The sequence below is a fragment of the Azolla caroliniana genome, unplaced genomic scaffold (assembly GCF_043228905.1).
Source record: "Azolla caroliniana isolate FFs.n. ecotype wild unplaced genomic scaffold, voAzoCaro1.0.p SCAF_21, whole genome shotgun sequence".
NCBI lineage: Eukaryota > Viridiplantae > Streptophyta > Polypodiopsida > Salviniales > Salviniaceae > Azolla > Azolla caroliniana.
The window spans coordinates 3,044,420-3,062,144 of record NW_028230456.1 but is presented as its reverse complement, the minus strand read 5'-3'; the positions used below and the strand labels follow the sequence as shown (position 1 = coordinate 3,062,144).

Below are 17,725 nucleotides of genomic sequence, written 5' to 3'. Positions count from 1 at the left end.
CTTTATAAAGTTGTTACTGGGCCTACTTTATTCTAATTATTGCCTTTTACTCATAAAATTTGATGATAAAGTTCTTAAAGGGCCTCCTTTATTATATACCAACATTCTAATTAGTAGTACCTTTTTTACTCATATATAACAATTGATTGTTCACAACCAATCACAACCAATATATGTATGTAGATCTTTCTCTCGATCCCAAAGTGATTGGCCCGGTTTCGGTCTCCATTTCCCGTGAAAAGCCAATCATGAGAATCATTTTCGGCGTGGAGCTTCCAGAGGGCTTCAACACACCTATAGCTCTCCTTGTAAGCAATCGACATCCCGCGGATGAGTTCTTCTTGGAATCGGCATATGTATCGACTAAAGACGGTAATACTCTATCTGAATTGCACCAACACGGTTTTTGGTGCAACTCTTGGATCCCACAAACACGTGAATCCGAACCTCGAATCTTCTTTCCCAACAAGGTAAATTATGTGCAATACTTCGAGGAGGAATAATCTAACACCTAAACTTCTTTACCAACAATGCATATTAAATACAATACTTTTGAAAAGGTGGATAAGTTGATCAAGATGACCATTGTATCCAAATACTAAAAGATCATAGCTTGAATTTTTATTTTATAGTTGTTCCTTCCCACACAAACTCCTCTTGGTTTGCAAGAGTTTCGAGGTAGGGATCTTCATCAACTAAGAGGTGATGGGACGGGGCATAGGATCGCTCAGGACCGCATTTATGATTATGATGTGTATAATGACCTTGGAAATCCTGAAGTGGACCCCCCCACTCCAAGACCTGTATTAGGGGGTTCACACAATCTTCCTTACCCACGAAGGTGTCGAACTGGTCGACAAATATCTAAGAAAGGTATACCTTGGCCCATTTCAAAATTAAAACTAATTTCTCAAAACCTACTTTATTTTTAAAAAAGAAAGTGACATTACGATAGGTTGCACGATATTGTGTTATATACGATATCCACCACAATTACAGACTTTCTAATATTACCTCGACAATTGTAAGGGACTTATATCTAATATATGTTGATAGGTATCACACTTTTAACAGTTGGGTTAAGAACTCGGTAGTTGCCTCTACTATAGTCATTGTGACTCTTGATAAGAAGCTTAAAATCAAACATGTATATGGTTATGCTTATCTTGATGTAATACTATCTCATTAAATGGGAACAAACTCATATGCACTAATGTCATTTGATTTGATAGTTTCTTGAATCTTAACCATCTTTACTCTTCTTTAATATGTGATATATTATATCCTTACATAGTAGCAACATGATTTGTTCTCGTTATAATGTTGCATTATCAATAATTGCACATTGTCATTATGTTTGCGATTTCACTTATTGAAAACATATTTGACCCAAATGATTCCAATTGTATAAAGATTTTTAGTTTTATTATGTAATATTGCCAATTGCAGATAATGCCTCCGAGTTGCCAGATGGCCTATTGGGTGGAGTTGGCCCAATACCATTTTATGTTCCTAGAGATGAGGCTTTTGGCCTCCTTAAGCAATTGGACTTTGGTAATGCTCTCAATGCAAGTACAATTGAAGTGGCAACAGCGTTGAAAGAGAATTTGAAATCCACTTATGGTGAGACCAACACTTTTGATTCCCTTGACGAAATATTCAAACTTTATTCAGAACATGATTTGGCATCTTTTCCGAAGCCTGGAGTTGTTCAAGGTATCACTATATGCATATTAATATATGATTTGATTGACCCTTTTTCTTTTCTTGAAACTTTACGAAGTTGATAGTGGGTATGAAACTATATTGTAGTTAACAAAGATGCATGGTACACTGATGAAGAATTTGCACGAGAGAGACTAGCAGGACAAAACCCTATGGTCATCGAACGTGTTGAGGTATATTTCAAAACTTTATGCAATTGGTTTTGTGCTTGTATTGAATTCTTGTATACTATGATTAAACTTGTGATACTTTTTCACTTTATATGTTTGGCTTAGAAATTTCCAATCATGAGTGGGTTAGATCCTGAAAGTTACGGTCCTCCAAATTCCGCAATTACCGCAGATCATCTAGAGCAACATCTACAAGGCTTGAGTGTGAATGAAGTATGTTACATTTCTTACGACTGAGCTTTCTCTTGTTCAAGTTAATTTTATTTATTTGTTACATGTTAATTTTCTCTTGTTAAGGTTATTTCCTTTTTTATTTCAACTTTTGCTTATTGTCAACGTTATATGCATTAGGCAATTGCCCAAAGGAGGCTTTTTATGTTGGACTACCATGATGTGCTTATGCCAGCTCTTCTCTTAATAAAAAAATCTAAAGCTTCATCAGATGTGAGAGTATATGCAACCCGGTCATTGTTCTTCCACGGGACGGATCGAGTTCTTAGACCCGTTGCTATTGAGCTTAGTTTACCACCGCATATCATTGGGGAAGAAAGTGTGAATATGGTTTTCACTCCACCTCGTACAAATGTTGATCCACAACACGGAGATGTGGAGTCTATAGAGGGATGGTTTTGGCAATTGGCTAAAGCACAAGTCTTAATTAATGACACCGGTTATCATCAACTTATCAGCCATTGGTAAAAATATCTATTTGGCTTTATTTTAACAATTGTGTCAATCAATGCTTAAGATAATGAAACTATGTAATTGGGTAATTATGAATTCATGTCAAAACTTGCTCATTTGTTTTTTAGGCTGAGAACACATGCTTGTGTGGAGCCCTTCATAATAGCTACTCATAGGCAATTGAGCTCACTGCATCCCTTGCATCGGTTTTTAGCTCCTCACTTCAAGGACACATTGGCCATCAATGGACTAGCAAGACAAAATCTCATAAATAGTGGCGGGATCATTGAGACTTGTTTCTTCACTCGTGATGTTTCCATGGCATTTACATCCATGGTGTATCAGAATTGGCGGATTGATGAACAAGGTTTGCCAAATGACCTCATCAAGAGGTACTCATTATTAACACCATGATATAACATTGTAGCCCATTATACATGGTTTTTAACTACGTTATTTAAATATGTTATAAATTAACGTGTTTCTTTAATCCTCTTAAAATTTGATGCTTTTATATTTTTATTATTATTACAGGGGTATGGTTGAAAGCACAAAAGATCAATTAACCTTGGTAATCGAGGACTATCCATATGCTAAGGATGGTTTAGAATTATGGGATGCAATACGATCATGGGCACATGATTATATTGTTATTTATTATGAAGATGATAAGAAAGTGAAGGAGGATATGGAGCTACAAGAATGGTGGAAGGAGATAATAGAGGTGGGCCATGGGGATCACAAAGAGGCCAAATGGTGGGGAGACATGGCAAGTATTATCAAGTTGGAGACAACATTGACCACACTTATATGGCTTGCATCGGCTCATCATGCAGCCGTGAACTTCGGACAATACGCATATCAAGGTTTCATGCCCAATAGTCCCACCGTGGGCAGAAAATGGATACCAGATCAAGATGATGCAGAGTTCCAAACTTATCCGGAAAAGTTCTTTCTGAGTTCACTCTCGAACCACTTAGAAGCAATTCCTGTAATGGGGACAGTTTTATTGCTATCAAAACACCTTGGAGACGAGGTTCACTTGGGGGACACTTTAATAGACCCATACGAACAATGGGCAAGAGATACTAGGGTTTTAATGGCATTTAACAATTTTAAGTTGAAGTTGGCAAAAGTTGAGGCCAACATTCAAGCTCGAAACAATGATCCAAAGTTTTACAAGCATAGACAAGGTCCTGCTAAATTTCCATACAAGCTCCTCTTTCCATCCTCACCATTGGGCATGACAAATCAAGGTGTCCCCAATAGCATCTCCATATAGTCTAGTTTTGCGACTCGTAATGATCTATTGACAATTTGTCATTTCTCATATAAGTTTCTTTTTCTATCCTCATGATATTAGGCATGGCAAATTGAGGACTTTCCAATAGCATATCTCGTCTTTTGTAGCCTATCATGTTGTATATACTACGTCCTTTAAAAATTTGTATATATACATAATACTAGCATCAACCAAATTTGATGTCAACTAATAGTTGTAATTGGTAAGATTATAAGTTGCTTTAGTTTTTTTTACAATATAATCTTCTTTATCGTTATGTCAAATTTAAGGAAATAATAAGAGATGTAGTTGGGTAAGATTATAAGTTATTTGTTTTTTAATAGCATAATCTTCTTTATTGTTATAGGTACTTATGTAAAAATACTCATTTCCTTATTAAAAGTTCTTGGTTCCATGTTCCTGGAGTTTCAACCCACCATCTTTTGTAGTTGCAGAATAGTGCGTGAAGATTTACAATGTTGCAAAATTTTGTTACGTGTCGAGTTGTGGGACTATAAGGGTCTTCGATCAAGACAAGTGGTATTTCTCATTTATCTCTTGGAGGTATCTAAGCCCTAGTTCATTCGTATAATCGTGCCAGAAAGTTGATTGATTGCCACATTTGTTGTGTGTAGGTTTGTACATTATTGTGTGTGTATATGCCTTTGTGTGAATGTGTGTACTTAGTAATGTTTCTCAACATCTTCAAGGTTACTTCTTATTCAAGCATTCTTCTTGAGAATCACTTCAAAGTCTGTGTGTGAGGACATACCATCGTTTACCCCTTGTTGGCGAGACAAGCAAGGGTGAGTGTCACAATTTGGTATATCATGAAAGCTTGATGTTTGAAGGTATTCCAAAATGTGACTAAAAACCTGCACAAATCATTTTTGGGATTTGGATCTCAGAGGTTCTTTGGATAACATAAAAGGTAATATGCAATAGGCTGAGCTCATACAATTCGAGTTTCGTGCCATCTAGGACAAAGGAATATTTTATACATAGATTTTTGATAAGGTGAAGTTATTCTACTCTACACTGAAGGAAGTATTTATTTAAATCGATAATTCGAATTTAGAAAGGGGCTCATTATCAACAGGTATATATTTTATGTATAGCTTTGTGTTTCTTAATACTAATGTAGTATTTTTTTCGGGAAAAAAAAGATCCTCCTTGAGCTACTTACGCTAGACTAACTACTGAATAAAGCCTAAGCGCAATATACAACTTAACCACTTGTACGAGATTATTAAATACTTAAATGGGTGATATTTTACTACGCTTCAAGCACTCAATAGAAGAGAGTTTATAGAAATTGTTATTATACCCATTGCCATGTTGGGCTCTATCTCTCTCTAGAGAGACTTGAGCATGTCCTTGGGTGAGAGGTTTATGGATATTTGTTTATACTTGGCATGGAGCACAATAGTTTGAACATCGGGTGAAGTGACTCAAACATAGTGTGAAAAAGGGTAGTTGGTAAAGGAGAAGGGGAAAGGGGAAGAAGGGGATATGTTCATCGGCACAATCCCTTTCCATCAAAGCATCAAGACTTAGAGGGGAGTGGATTTTGGAATTAGACACAGATCCAAACTCATACAACTTACATAAAATTAAGACATTTTCTTGGATAATAATTAATAATAACCTATATAACAAGATTTTGGCCAAAATGTATACTCTCAATGAAGGGTTATCGAGGCTCTAGTGAGGTTGCAATTTGGTTGATGATATGCTAACATGATCCCTTTCGATTGTCAACACATTGAGACTCAAAATCGGACGGAATTTTGAGCTAACACACGAGAACCCAAAATCATACAACTTATATAAGAATTACTACGATTCCCTTAATAGATAAAAATATCAATGCAATATTGGTTGGGAATGCAATTATATTTATCCATGGTTACAAGTAGATTTGAATTGGATGGAATTCATGAGGAAAGCTAAACTCTAATATCAGTCAAGAACCACCCATCTATGCTACAATCCATTGCAAAGTAATATAGGGAGAAAGAATAAGAAAGAAAGAGTAGGGTAAATCCCTAATTCAACATGGTGAGTTTATTGACTGACGTTTTTGTTACCATAGTAGTCTTTGGCATCTTATCGAGTTCTTCTTAAGTTCTTGCAATTGAAGCATGTGATCTATTTCAACATATGGCAAACACGAAAGAGTGACCTCCCTCTCATTAGCTAAAATTGGATTCTTTTTCTTTTCCGGTATGCACATCTAGTTCTCTTAGCATGGGTCTTTTCTCTTAGCATGAGTTCCAAATGTCGACCAAAGTGCACGAAAACTATATTAAACTCTAATTGTGCACTCTCCGATTGGTCCTTGCAAATTGAAAGTTCCTTCACTTCTCTCAAACATATTCAATATGCATTGAACCGTCGTCGTGATGATCTGGGTTCAACTGATGCTCTAAGGCAACGTCAAGTGGACTTTAAGAAACGGCGGCAAGCACTTCATTTATTTTCAGATACAAATTCTGGTATGAGGTGGAATTATGCCATACCTTCTTTTTTATCGCATTGCTTGTAGCTTGTGCTCCTCACGTTTCTTATATGATATCATTTGTTTGATTAGATGTTGGTATTAGCTTTTGGATTACAATAGAGGTGAGATAAAATGTCTCCTTCTGTTTTCTATATGTACATTTCTCATGTAATATACTAAGGTGTATCTTTCTTGCAAAAAAAAATGTCGTCATTTAGTTTTACTCTTCCACATCACAAGTCAAGTACCCCAAAAAATTTGATTTGCATAGATGCAAGAAGTCACTTGCAAGATTTGATAGAAACTAACATCCTAAACTCTCCATGAAACAAAAAGATTCCATATGATTCCTGAACTATCCATGTTCCTCATGTACCTACCATTTGTTTATATTTGAACTAAAACTAAAGAAGTTCCCGACTAAGATACGAGAGCAACCATAAGATTTTCAATCTTGAAGATTGAAGAACGCATATGAGGTTGGTAAATTTGGAGATTGAACCGGTTTAGTTTTCATTTTGAAGTTCTTTGAAGTTCCCTAATTTGCAAGATTTGGGACAATCTTTGGAAAGAGATCCAATTTTGGGAAGATGTAGGCCATCAATGAATGATTAGGATTGAAGTAACCTACTTTGCAAGATTTGGGACAACAATATTTGAAAAGAGATGGATCTCCAGTTTTTGGATGATTTAGGCCATCAATGAATCATTAGGAGAGAAGCAATATAAGAATAGGTATGTGTCGGCAAAGATTATGCTTTATCATAAGGATACAATGTAAGGATAATGATATTCAATGAGGATAATAAACTTCCTCACGACAAAATGTTTTCAGTGAGGATAATAAGCTTCCTCACGACAAAATGTTTGTGGTTAAATTATGTTCGCTTGATATTATTATAGATTATTGCAAAGTTTCTCTAGGATATTGGTTGATTATATATATAATGAGTAAAATTACATCACTCTTGCCTAACCATGTGACCATAATTTATAAGTTACACATAACCTCTTGATTTGGCCATTCCTTATTTGCAATTATTTTGACACAATCTCAATTTTAACTATTCATCACACATATGTTCACACCTCATACAATTCTTGCATAATTGGCCATTTGTGTTGGAATGTACAATCTATATTTCCATTTATGATGTTTCTTTCAATTTACAACCATAATTTGCACAATTAAGTAAATAATCAAAAAATATATATCTTATGATCCCAACTATTATATTAATATTGGATATTTTGAATATGGCTTGGCTTCGTAAAGGACCTCTCCAGAATTATAATTGCAAAACCTGTCAGTGGAACTAGAATTCATTGACACGGAAGAGTGTGCATCCTCTCGCAATGTTGAAGACCTTCCATTATGTAAATTGAATTGAATGATCATAGAGGTGAAAAATTGTATGATGCCAATAATTACACCGATTGCATTGGGTATCTGAAAATCACCAGACAACGTTTAAAACTAGTATCCCTAATCGCATATGGAATTGCATGCGACACAGAGTAATAAAAACATTGTTTTTTTCCCCTTTCAATTTACCTTCTTCCGTCTTATATATTAAAGCACATGAAATCTAAATGCTTTAAAACTTGCACTAACAACGAAATTTAATGGTATCTTCATTGAATTGCCATGATTTAAACTACATGTTGTCTCTCACCTTCAAACTCCTCACCCTAATGAGGCTCAATGAGGGATATCTAATTTAAGACAATTTGTATTGTTCGATAAGTTGATAACCATTGAAAATGTGTCTTATGAATTGCAAATATACCTTTAGATTAAGAAGGCAATATAAGAGGAAGATGACCAAGCCAATCTTCACAAAGTTTTCAATACGACATTTTGTTATCTTATGGTGGTTGGATTGTTGATAACCTCATATTGTCATGGATTTTATATGTCATGTACCTAAGAAATCATACAAAACATGAGTATTCACCTAAGTACCACTAATTTCATGTTAAAATGTGTTGTGAATTTGTGAATTTGATGGTAATATAAACTCAACCCTTAAATTTGTCAATGCAACTAATCATATTCTAGATTGAATAAAAGTGAAGACTTTTCTTTTGATTATCATGCCATGTAAAATCAACAACTCTTCCATTTCCATGGGCGCACAATGATATTAAATAAAATTTGAAGAGAAGACTAGATACAAAAATGCTTACCAAGATAAACCAATCACTAGAATTCCATCCATAAGTTGTCCACAAGGCTCCCTTTAAGAATGCTAAGATAGATAAGAGAGGATGCAAAAATTTAACGTCATAGTTTTTCCATGCAATAGTCTGACCAATAAGACATCAACGTAAGACCTTGGGGTGAAATCACATTTTTCAATGGGAAATAGTCATAAAAATAAACTCATTGTGCAAAACTCACCAACTCGGATAAAAGTGTCAGGTGCATGAAACTGCTAAAAATTGCTGATATGGAACCTATGACAAGAACTCTTCTTTCGTGGCTCTTATTTACAAATAGAAGTGTGACGACCATAATGAGAAAAAGGAATAGAAATACATGAAGTTCCCATAATATGATCACCTGCAAGATTAAACATTTGAATGCCTTGATGTTTTGAGTTGAATAAGTGTGTTCAATACAATGTTAATTGAGATTCAATTTGATTAACGTAGTCATGTAACATTCTAAAACAAGGTTTTTGCATATCATTGTCTTAATATATGCAATAATCATTAGTAAATTTTGATTCAATATTTCTCTTTCAGGGCATATTGTTAAAAGGGGATGTTACCTTGGTCCTTTTAGACGCATAGCAAAGATAAGCTATTATTGTTGCCAAAGAGAATGCACAACCTATGGAGTTTGTTAAGATGACCCAAAAGTTGTGCGGACGATTGAAGGGCAGCCCGTAAAATGTCCAAAGCATGCAATTGAAAAGCATGAAGAGATAGAGATTACATGACCGTGATTCACTTTGCAATGATTTCTTCTTCAACATCTCATATATCCTTTGACTGTACAATAAACATTTAAATAAATGTTGTTAGATCTAGCAAATCAAAAGTGTTCGAATGTACTTCCATTCTTGTGAACATGAAGACAACATAACATCGTTTAAAATGTATTGTGTGTGTATATACATACATATATGTATGCATACAAACACACACATATTTTTGTATGTTGAGCTTGACGTGGAGGCTTACATAGAGGATACTAAGAAAAACCCAGTCGTAACGACATTCCCTATGAAAGATCGCGAGAGAAGTTAGACAAATAATCAATTAATGTTAAGAAACAAAATTTGCAACAATTAGGTAAAAACTCCAACCATTACATAATTACGAATAAGAACTTAAATGTCTATAAATCTCACCTACGACACCAAGCACGGTGTGCAATACGCCTCCATAGAGAGGCATTCTCCTCGGGCGACACCCTTCTTAGCGTGCAACAAATGTAAGAGATGTTGATCTAAACCCTACTAATAAAATTTGCCAAATAAAAAGGCAATCCTTAAAACATGTGTGTATAGGCAATTAAGAGATGTGTAGTTATAAATAACCATCAATCTAGTCTACAACATAAATAACACGAGTACATGTGTAGTTAAGATATGGTCCATACATAGAGACACGATCTAAGTCTCTCCAACATACACACATACAAATTGGATGGATGGTATGTACATACAAATTCTAGACAAACCTAAGCCTATATGCATGAACAAGGAGGAGAAACATATAATCATGATCGCCAAGAATACATGCATATATGCACACATGCATACAACCAAAGCAATTGTATGTTTTTTACCTGTTACAAAAGAAGGTATAGCTTCTTCTTCTTCTTCTTCTTCTTCTTCTTACTCGCTCTCGTGGAGAATGAATGCGTTCATCTCTTCTATGTGTCTCTTATCTTCTCTTCTATATGTCTCTTCTTGAGTCCTAAAGTTAAAAATGTGACAATAAATAAGCATGCAAATTTAGTCGCCTTCTTCTTCTTCCTCCTCCTCTTCTCCACCTTTTTTGCTTTTGAGGAGCAAAAATTGAGTCTATTTTTAATGCAGATTTGGGTGCCCTTTTGCTATTTCATGCGCGTTTTGTTGGGGCCCTCTTTGTTTCTTTTCATTTTAATGCAAAATACATACATTATTTATTTTTCCCTAAATGAAAACAACAAAATGTTTTGTAAATGCCCTTTTTGGGCTCTAAAGCCAAATTTAGGCTCTTTTATTTTTCTTTCCCTTCCTTCATAAAATTTTCTATGTATCTTCAACATTGATTCTCTCGACCAATTCCTTCCACATTGAACTTATACATACAAACCTCCGATGTGGCAACAACAAACTCGTAGGATAATTGAACGATTCTCAAATTTGATGGCGATGCACCTACTATTTGCACTAATGGTCGCTCTGTCAATGTCTTGGTTCACACCTGCACTTATTTCTTACATGAACGCACCACATACCCCTAGGTGCATTTATGCAACCTCATTGCTTTACCTATATATGCCACGTGTGTCATATCACTGCAACGTTTTGGATTGACATTAGTCGTGTCTTGTGATCTCATTGTTTAACCATTATTTATGTAGTGCCCTTAAACACTTAGATGGTGTTGAGCTAAGTAAACTTGACGATTTTGTGTCATGGATATTGGTAATTGGATGGCCATCACCTTTTCAATGCCCTTGAATCTTGTGTTCAATATAGCCATACTATTTTGGCTTGACATTTCTCTATATGGCTAGTTCACATAAGGTTTGAGTTATTTTGGAATAGCATAACCCGCTAACACTCACTGAGATGTTGTATGTTATGGGTCCCACATGCAGTTATAAATGTTTTCTTTTTAGTTGCAAATGTCATTCTCGTAATATAGAAGCCAAGTTCTAAAAAACGTCAATATATTATCAATCATAAGCATTATGTTTGTAAGTATAGCTTCACGCATCCCAAAGGGTTGGACATATCCTACCAATTTCATGCTCTAACTTTTGCTCCACCAATATTAGTAAACAAACATCGTACGGGTGCAACTGTATGACACATGTTTACTCTATTTGATAAATGAACCCCACGGATTGGACATCTCCTGCCAATTTTATGCACTAACTTTTGCTCCACCAATATTAGTCAACAAACATTGATGGTTTTTACTCTCTCGGACAATCGAACAAGCAATTGTTGTTGGTAGTTGTTGATACTCAATGACAACACCGAAGGTTGCTTTGGCATGGCACACTTTCCAAGTATGATATGACGGAAATATAAACGGTTGGCCTTTTTTGATGCCATGGTTCACACAAACCTAGGATTAACATCGCCAAAGTATGATCTACAATTCACCTTGGTATGCTTGCTTGCTCACACACGCAAATGTGGGATGAAAGGTGTTGAGCACGTAATATGGTGGATGTTACCGATAGCGTTACGGGCATGACCATATAATAACCCGTGGTTAAGTTGCACCGTAGTACTTTATCCACGCGTGTAGAATACTACGGTACAACTTACCACGAGATATATATATGGTCATGCTCGTAACAGATAGGAAGCAGATCAGGCGGGGTACACAGAAAAAGGTGATCCTCCAACCCGTTGCATCGATAATTATAAATACCCAACGTGTTTTGGGCGCATACATTTGATATTGCCGACATAAACACATCACGATTGGCGATGCGAGGGTGTGGTAGGCAATTGGGAGGTTAATACATAATATGTCCGATGGGAGCATAGCCATTTGGACGCAAGTCACGAGAAATGTGTAAAAGAAGAGTTTATCCTCCTCCTTCTCATGGTGGTGGTTTTAGGGTTTAGGGTTAGGGTTCTTCTCATTGTTAGGGTTAGGGTTCTTCTCATTGTTAGGGTTAGGGTTCTTCTCATTGTTAGGGTTAGGGTTTTATTATTTGGAGTGTCTCTCCCCTAGAGCAAGTGAGAAGCCCCCCTCGCCTTATCTTTTGTTGGTTAATAGTTATGAACTTATGTGTATGTATGTAATCTAAAACAGAGAGAGTAGACAGATGATAAAACAGAAGTCAGGAAAAGGAGGAAGACGCAGAGAGAGCTTCTTCTTCATTCATGGCTTCTGCTACTCTGTCTCCCGCTGCCTCCTCCTCCTCCTCCTCCTCCTCTTCTTCTTCTTCATGGCCAATCGCTCGTCTCTCCTCTGCACATCTCCACCTCCCGATCTCCAAATGCTCTCCCTTCTCCTTCCAAAGACCTCGCAGCTCTCTCTTCTGCCGAGCTTCTGTGTCGGAGAAGGTATCCGTGACTACTCACGTCTCTCCGTTTCCTCACTGCTTCAGCAGGAAAGAAGATGGGTTCCTGTACTGTGAAGATGTGAAAGTGCAGGATGTCATGGAAACTGTCCAAGAAAAGAGGCCATTTTACCTCTACAGTAAGCCGCAGCTCACAAGGAATGTTGAAGCTTACAAAGAAGCCCTGAAAGGCCTGGAATCTATCATTGGCTATGCAGTTAAAGCTAATAATAACTTGAAGATTCTGGAACATTTCAAAAGTTTGGGATGTGGTGCTGTTCTGGTCAGTGGGAACGAACTCCGATTGGTTTTGCGCGCTGGTTTCGACCCTTCGAGGTAATAAAACATTCTATTTATTCTATATATAAAATCTGATACTGGATTTTCTGAAGTAACACACGAATATACGGACTTTATGTTATAACACCTATATGCGAATCTAAAGATGTAACATTTATATGTGAATTTCTGATCTGGTGAGGTAAACAGCCAATTACCTATACTTATTTGATCTGGCGAGCTAATGGGACTTATATCTGACTTAGTTAATAGTGTTATATATATCAATTCCTTGTGTAAATTGTGAATGCATGGAAAATGCTTTAGCATGTAATGTCTTGTTTGATTTTAGTGTGGAGATTTGGAAGCCAATTCTCTCACATTATACTTCATTATCTAAATTACTTTTTGATTTTGAATATGCATTGTTTGACCAAGTCTTTTTAAAAGATTAGATGCATCTTTAATGGAAATGGAAAGCTTTTGGAGGAGTTGGTATTCGCTGCCGAAAACAGTGTGCTTATCAATATAGATAGTGAGTTTGACCTAAGGCACATCATAGAGGCTGCAAGGCTTGCTGGCAAACAAGCCCGTGTTCTTCTTCGGGTCAATCCGGATGTGGATCCACAGGTAGGGGAAGCCCATATAGTTCTGTTTATTGAAAATCATTGATCTCATCAGTCGAAACTGTCATATTGTTTATAAGAACATTCTTTAGCTTATTAGTTTACCTGTACAACCTCTCAGGTTCACCCATATGTGGCTACGGGAAATAAGAACTCTAAATTTGGTATTCGTAATGAAAAACTTCAATGGTTTTTGGATGAGGTGAAACGTCATCCAGAAGAACTTCTACTTGTAGGAGCTCATTGCCACCTGGGCTCTACCATTACCAAGGTTAGTGTTAAATACTTGCAAATTCTAGGCTGCATCGAGCATTGCAATGCAAAGTATACACACACACACATACATTCACATTCATGTTTTTAATATCCAGGTTTATATACCCCTATGAAAGTCTGTGTATCTAACTCTAGCAGTCATTTAATACTTGTAAGAAGGCAATGCCATCGTCTGACTGCTCGTTAGGAGTTGGAGGTTTATTGCAGATTACAGAGTCAGATGGTGTTTGTTTCCTTTGATGAGCTCAGTGAAAATGTATATAATAGAATGTGCTACGTAGACCCACTCGTGGACAGTAAGCATGTCTGTAGGGAGTGTATAATTTTCATAACATTGAAATGTTATTCCTTATAATAAAGTTAGATGTTGTGGTATGATAGAAATGTGTGCTTGCACTCACGCTTGGACATTCATAGTGTGTATAGAAGGGATATGACTTTTGTTGAAGCTGTCCATAGCAATATACCATGGATAGACTCTTAAGATAATTACTTGGTCATCACATTTTCTTCAAGCTTGTGTATTTGCCCATTGTTTTTGTTTTTGGAAAGGTAGTCATTTAGCTTTTCTGTGCTGTTGTTTTCCCATGGGGTATAGTGTTATTTATGTTTGTGTTTAGATCTTAAAGCCATTCACTTCACAGAGTATTCTGATGCTGGATCAAATTTGCGGTGTACATAAGTGCAGGTGGACATATTTAGAGATGCAGCATTGTTAATGGTCCAATATATCGATCAGATTCGAGCTCAAGGCTTCAATATCAAGTATCTTAACATTGGTGGTGGCTTAGGGATTGACTATTATCATGCTGGTGCTATCATCCCCACACCAATGGACCTAATTGATACAGTAACCCACATCATCTTTTTTTCACTTTTGATCATGCTGAATAATTCATATGCACAAATAAATTCTGTAAAACTTTACCACAGGTCCGTGAACTGGTCTCAACAAGAGGTCTTACTTTAGTTATTGAGCCTGGGCGCTCTCTTGTTGCAAATTCTGCCACTCTTGTAAATTGGGTAACTGGGGTAAAAACCAATGGGAACAAGAATTTCATTGTTGTCAATGGGAGCATGTCTGAATTGATTCGGCCCAGCTTATATGATGCATATCAAGTAAGGAAGTGATGTATTTGAAGTTTTAACATAGAAATTTTTATCTTGTATTGAATACAATTATAACCTTTAAACTTTGGTCAAGTAATTCTTTAATCTTGAAGCTTACATCTGAACTCCAGAAGTGTAACTAGAGTAGTGTTTTAACCTGGAAGCTTTATATGAAGTAATGTATTCACCGTTAAACTTCAACTAATGTTTTGCTTGAAGTTCTAACCTCGAAACTTGATCTTATATTAAATAAGGTGGTAACCTTTAAAGTTTGATCAAGTAATGTTTTAATCTTGAAACTGACATTTGAACTCCAGAAGTATAATTAGAGTAGTGTTTTAACCTTTAAACTATATATTAAGCAATGCTTTAACTGTGAAACTTGATGAAGTGATTAATTTGAAGTTTTAACCTAGGAACTTCTATCTTAGATTAAATAAGGTTTTAATCTTTAAGCTCCGATCAACTGATATGTTAATATTGAAACTTGCATCTGAACTACAATAGTATAATCAGAGTAGTGTTTTAACCTTGAAGTTATTATTAAGACATGCCTTAACGTGAAACTTTTCCTCAAGTAATGCATCAATCTTGAAAAAAATATTAGTTAAAAATATCTGGATTAGTTCATACCCCTGATAATATCAGTTAAATTTAGAAACTTCATTAATATTCTCACTCTAGATATGACTTACCAAATAAGTGCTGACTTGTTTTAACGGCAGCATATAGAGCTTGTCGCTCCCCCTCCACCAGGTGCAGAGGTCTGTGCATTCGATGTTGTAGGCCCAGTATGTGAATCAGCAGACTTTCTCGGTAAAGGTCGAGAACTGCCTACACCTTCTGAGGTAAATGCACTAATCTAGCTCTCTTAAAACTCCAGAAATTCATTTAGTGAGTTTTAGCTACATTATTTCACTCTTTATTTGCCTCTCCCTTACACGATTATTTTTTTCCTGTAGGGTGCTGGGCTAGTTGTTCATGATGCAGGAGCCTATTGTATGAGCATGGCATCAACCTACAATCTGAAGATGAGACCGCCGGAGTATTGGGTTAGTAGTAGTACTAGTTTTTAATATAGGTCCATTTTTTCAGGATGAGTATTAGTAACCTCTCTTGGTCGTTTGTTTGTTTAGGTTGACGCAGATGGAAATGTGAAACAGATACGGAAGGCTGAAACATTTGAAGATCACTTGCGGTTTTTTGAAGGTTTATGATTTTGAATGGTCAGATGTCCTGAAGCAATAGAAAACATAGTCGTAACCGGTTGCTAAAAAAACTTTTGGTTGGCTCCTTTGATGTATGCCCTCATATGGCATACACGAGGAAAATAGATATGTTCTATTTTTGGCATGTGAAAGTGGCCTTGGCCGAAATACTGTCATCTTCTGATATCTACCTATAATGTATAAGATGTCATTGACCATGTAGCTCCATTGTACTGCAATGATTTGGTGCCAGAACATTGGAAATTATTCTGCAATGAACTGAAGTTGACGAGTTTGACAACAGTTTTATGACATGTTGTGGGTTTTCTAGCATGTAGAGCATTCCTATGAGCTAGCTATTATAGGAGTTGATAAGCTTGCATTGTAGTCCTTGGAAGGTGACTATAGGAGTTGTGCGTGTTTTTTGGAACAACAGAAGGATGTGTTAATATGTTTGGTTAGGACATTTATTGGGTGAGCCCAGCTCTCCATAATTAATATCAATGTGTTGCAATCTGTCTTTGCTATTACTGGCAATACAGTCATGCAATCAACACATTGAGGTGCAATACTCTTGTTGTCATCAATAACTTTGTTACGGCTTATCACCATTGCTGAAGTTATAATTACCCAAGTTTTCTATTTGTGTTCTCCCATTATGAAGTGATTCTTTTGCAGCATATCTATTAAGGGCTGATATCTGCCTACTTTCTTTTGCTTCATTATTCATCATTCGTGTGGCACACCTCATGTACTTGTCCACTTCTTTACTCCAATTTATTGCCGTTATATTTGGCATTAGTGTATTTTATAAGCCATCAACACATGGAATTAGCTCTCTCTCTCTCTCTACGCTCTATTGTAAAACACAGGAGCGTCTATTGCAAATGGGGATCAAATCATCTCTTTTTACTTGAAGAACTTCCCTTTCCCCTCTTCTCTCAAGACAAGCACGCATAAAACACTCATGATGATGAGATAAGCAGCTTACTGAACATAATTACTTAGAAATCAGGTAGATAGTTAATAAAAATCCATGTTCGCAAGTATTCAGATGACCTACTTTGCTTTGGGAGCAATATGCATTTTGTTGACAGGGACATGTATGTTCAGCAAAACAAGTAGATAACTTCTGCACCAAATTATATTGGGGAAGAGGGAAATTACATGGTCTTGAATACCTAAAGAATTTGGGTTAAATTTATCACACTTTCTTTATACATTTTGTGTTGGTGGAACGGAATGCTTTGGGTACATCCAAATAGTTGGCTTTATGTAGCCATCGTGAAGGGCACACATGTGGAATGATCACAATTGCATTTTTGTTTCCTTCCTAAACCATATTGGACTTTAACCTAGGTTTGTCTATCATGGAAAGGTGTATATTTGGCTTTAACCAAGGTGTATTTTGTCTGATCTATCATGAGAAAGACACTCGTCTCGTTTTGTGAACTTGGCCATAATCGATCCAGGTATTATACATTAAGCAACTGCAAATACTGCAATTATTGACAAAGCAAACAATGTGATAGTCTAGTATTGTAGTAAATCCATCTTCTGAGTGCTGTTGTCGATATACATCGAGTTTCCACTGCCGTAAGAGATGGTG

The 17,725-nt window shown here is 36.2% G+C and overlaps 3 protein-coding genes across 3 annotated transcripts; 2 read left to right on the top strand and 1 right to left on the bottom strand.

The window, feature by feature from the left end:
* The first annotated feature begins 248 nt into the window (after positions 1 to 248).
* LOC147850339 (linoleate 9S-lipoxygenase-like) lies at positions 249 to 3,861 on the top strand. The gene is made up of 8 exons (XM_087336775.1): positions 249 to 470; positions 633 to 873; positions 1,450 to 1,716; positions 1,813 to 1,898; positions 2,001 to 2,108; positions 2,247 to 2,590; positions 2,708 to 2,971; positions 3,114 to 3,861. The coding sequence occupies exons 1-8, from the start codon at positions 249 to 251 to the stop codon at positions 3,859 to 3,861; spliced, it is 2,280 nt and encodes a 759-aa protein (XP_087192901.1).
* A 3,734-nt stretch (positions 3,862 to 7,595) lies between these two features.
* On the bottom strand, positions 7,596 to 9,348 carry LOC147850338 (bidirectional sugar transporter SWEET7b-like). The gene is made up of 4 exons (XM_087336774.1): positions 9,142 to 9,348; positions 8,769 to 8,930; positions 8,555 to 8,674; positions 7,596 to 7,814 (listed from the first exon to the last, which is right to left on the bottom strand). The coding sequence occupies exons 1-4, from the start codon at positions 9,346 to 9,348 to the stop codon at positions 7,596 to 7,598; spliced, it is 708 nt and encodes a 235-aa protein (XP_087192900.1).
* A 3,075-nt stretch (positions 9,349 to 12,423) lies between these two features.
* On the top strand, positions 12,424 to 16,417 carry LOC147850337 (diaminopimelate decarboxylase 1, chloroplastic-like). Its single transcript, XM_087336552.1, has 8 exons — positions 12,424 to 12,953; positions 13,352 to 13,526; positions 13,644 to 13,793; positions 14,487 to 14,648; positions 14,732 to 14,917; positions 15,634 to 15,756; positions 15,871 to 15,960; positions 16,045 to 16,417. The coding sequence occupies exons 1-8, from the start codon at positions 12,439 to 12,441 to the stop codon at positions 16,123 to 16,125; spliced, it is 1,482 nt and encodes a 493-aa protein (XP_087192678.1). The 5' UTR covers positions 12,424 to 12,438; the 3' UTR covers positions 16,126 to 16,417.
* The last annotated feature ends 1,308 nt before the right edge of the window (positions 16,418 to 17,725 follow it).

Excerpts from the sequence above, each read along its gene's own strand:
- LOC147850337 (XM_087336552.1), top strand. The coding sequence starts at position 12,439 with ATGGCTTCTGCTACTCTGTCTCCCGCTGCCTCCTCCTCCTCCTCCTCC. Across the intron at positions 14,918-15,633 it reads GCTTATATGATGCATATCAA|CATATAGAGCTTGTCGCTCC; the intron begins GTAAGGAAGTGA and ends TTTTAACGGCAG. Across the intron at positions 15,961-16,044 it reads TGAGACCGCCGGAGTATTGG|GTTGACGCAGATGGAAATGT; the intron begins GTTAGTAGTAGT and ends TTGTTTGTTTAG.
- LOC147850338 (XM_087336774.1), bottom strand. The coding sequence starts at position 9,348 with ATGTTGAAGAAGAAATCATTGCAAAGTGAATCACGGTCATGTAATCTC. Across the intron at positions 8,675-8,768 it reads TGACACTTTTATCCGAGTTG|ACTATTGCATGGAAAAACTA; the intron begins GTGAGTTTTGCA and ends CTTATTGGTCAG. Across the intron at positions 7,815-8,554 it reads CTAGTGATTGGTTTATCTTG|ATACCCAATGCAATCGGTGT; the intron begins GTAAGCATTTTT and ends GGTGATTTTCAG.
- LOC147850339 (XM_087336775.1), top strand. The coding sequence starts at position 249 with ATGAGAATCATTTTCGGCGTGGAGCTTCCAGAGGGCTTCAACACACCT. Across the intron at positions 874-1,449 it reads TCGACAAATATCTAAGAAAG|ATAATGCCTCCGAGTTGCCA; the intron begins GTATACCTTGGC and ends TGCCAATTGCAG. Across the intron at positions 2,972-3,113 it reads CCAAATGACCTCATCAAGAG|GGGTATGGTTGAAAGCACAA; the intron begins GTACTCATTATT and ends TTATTATTACAG.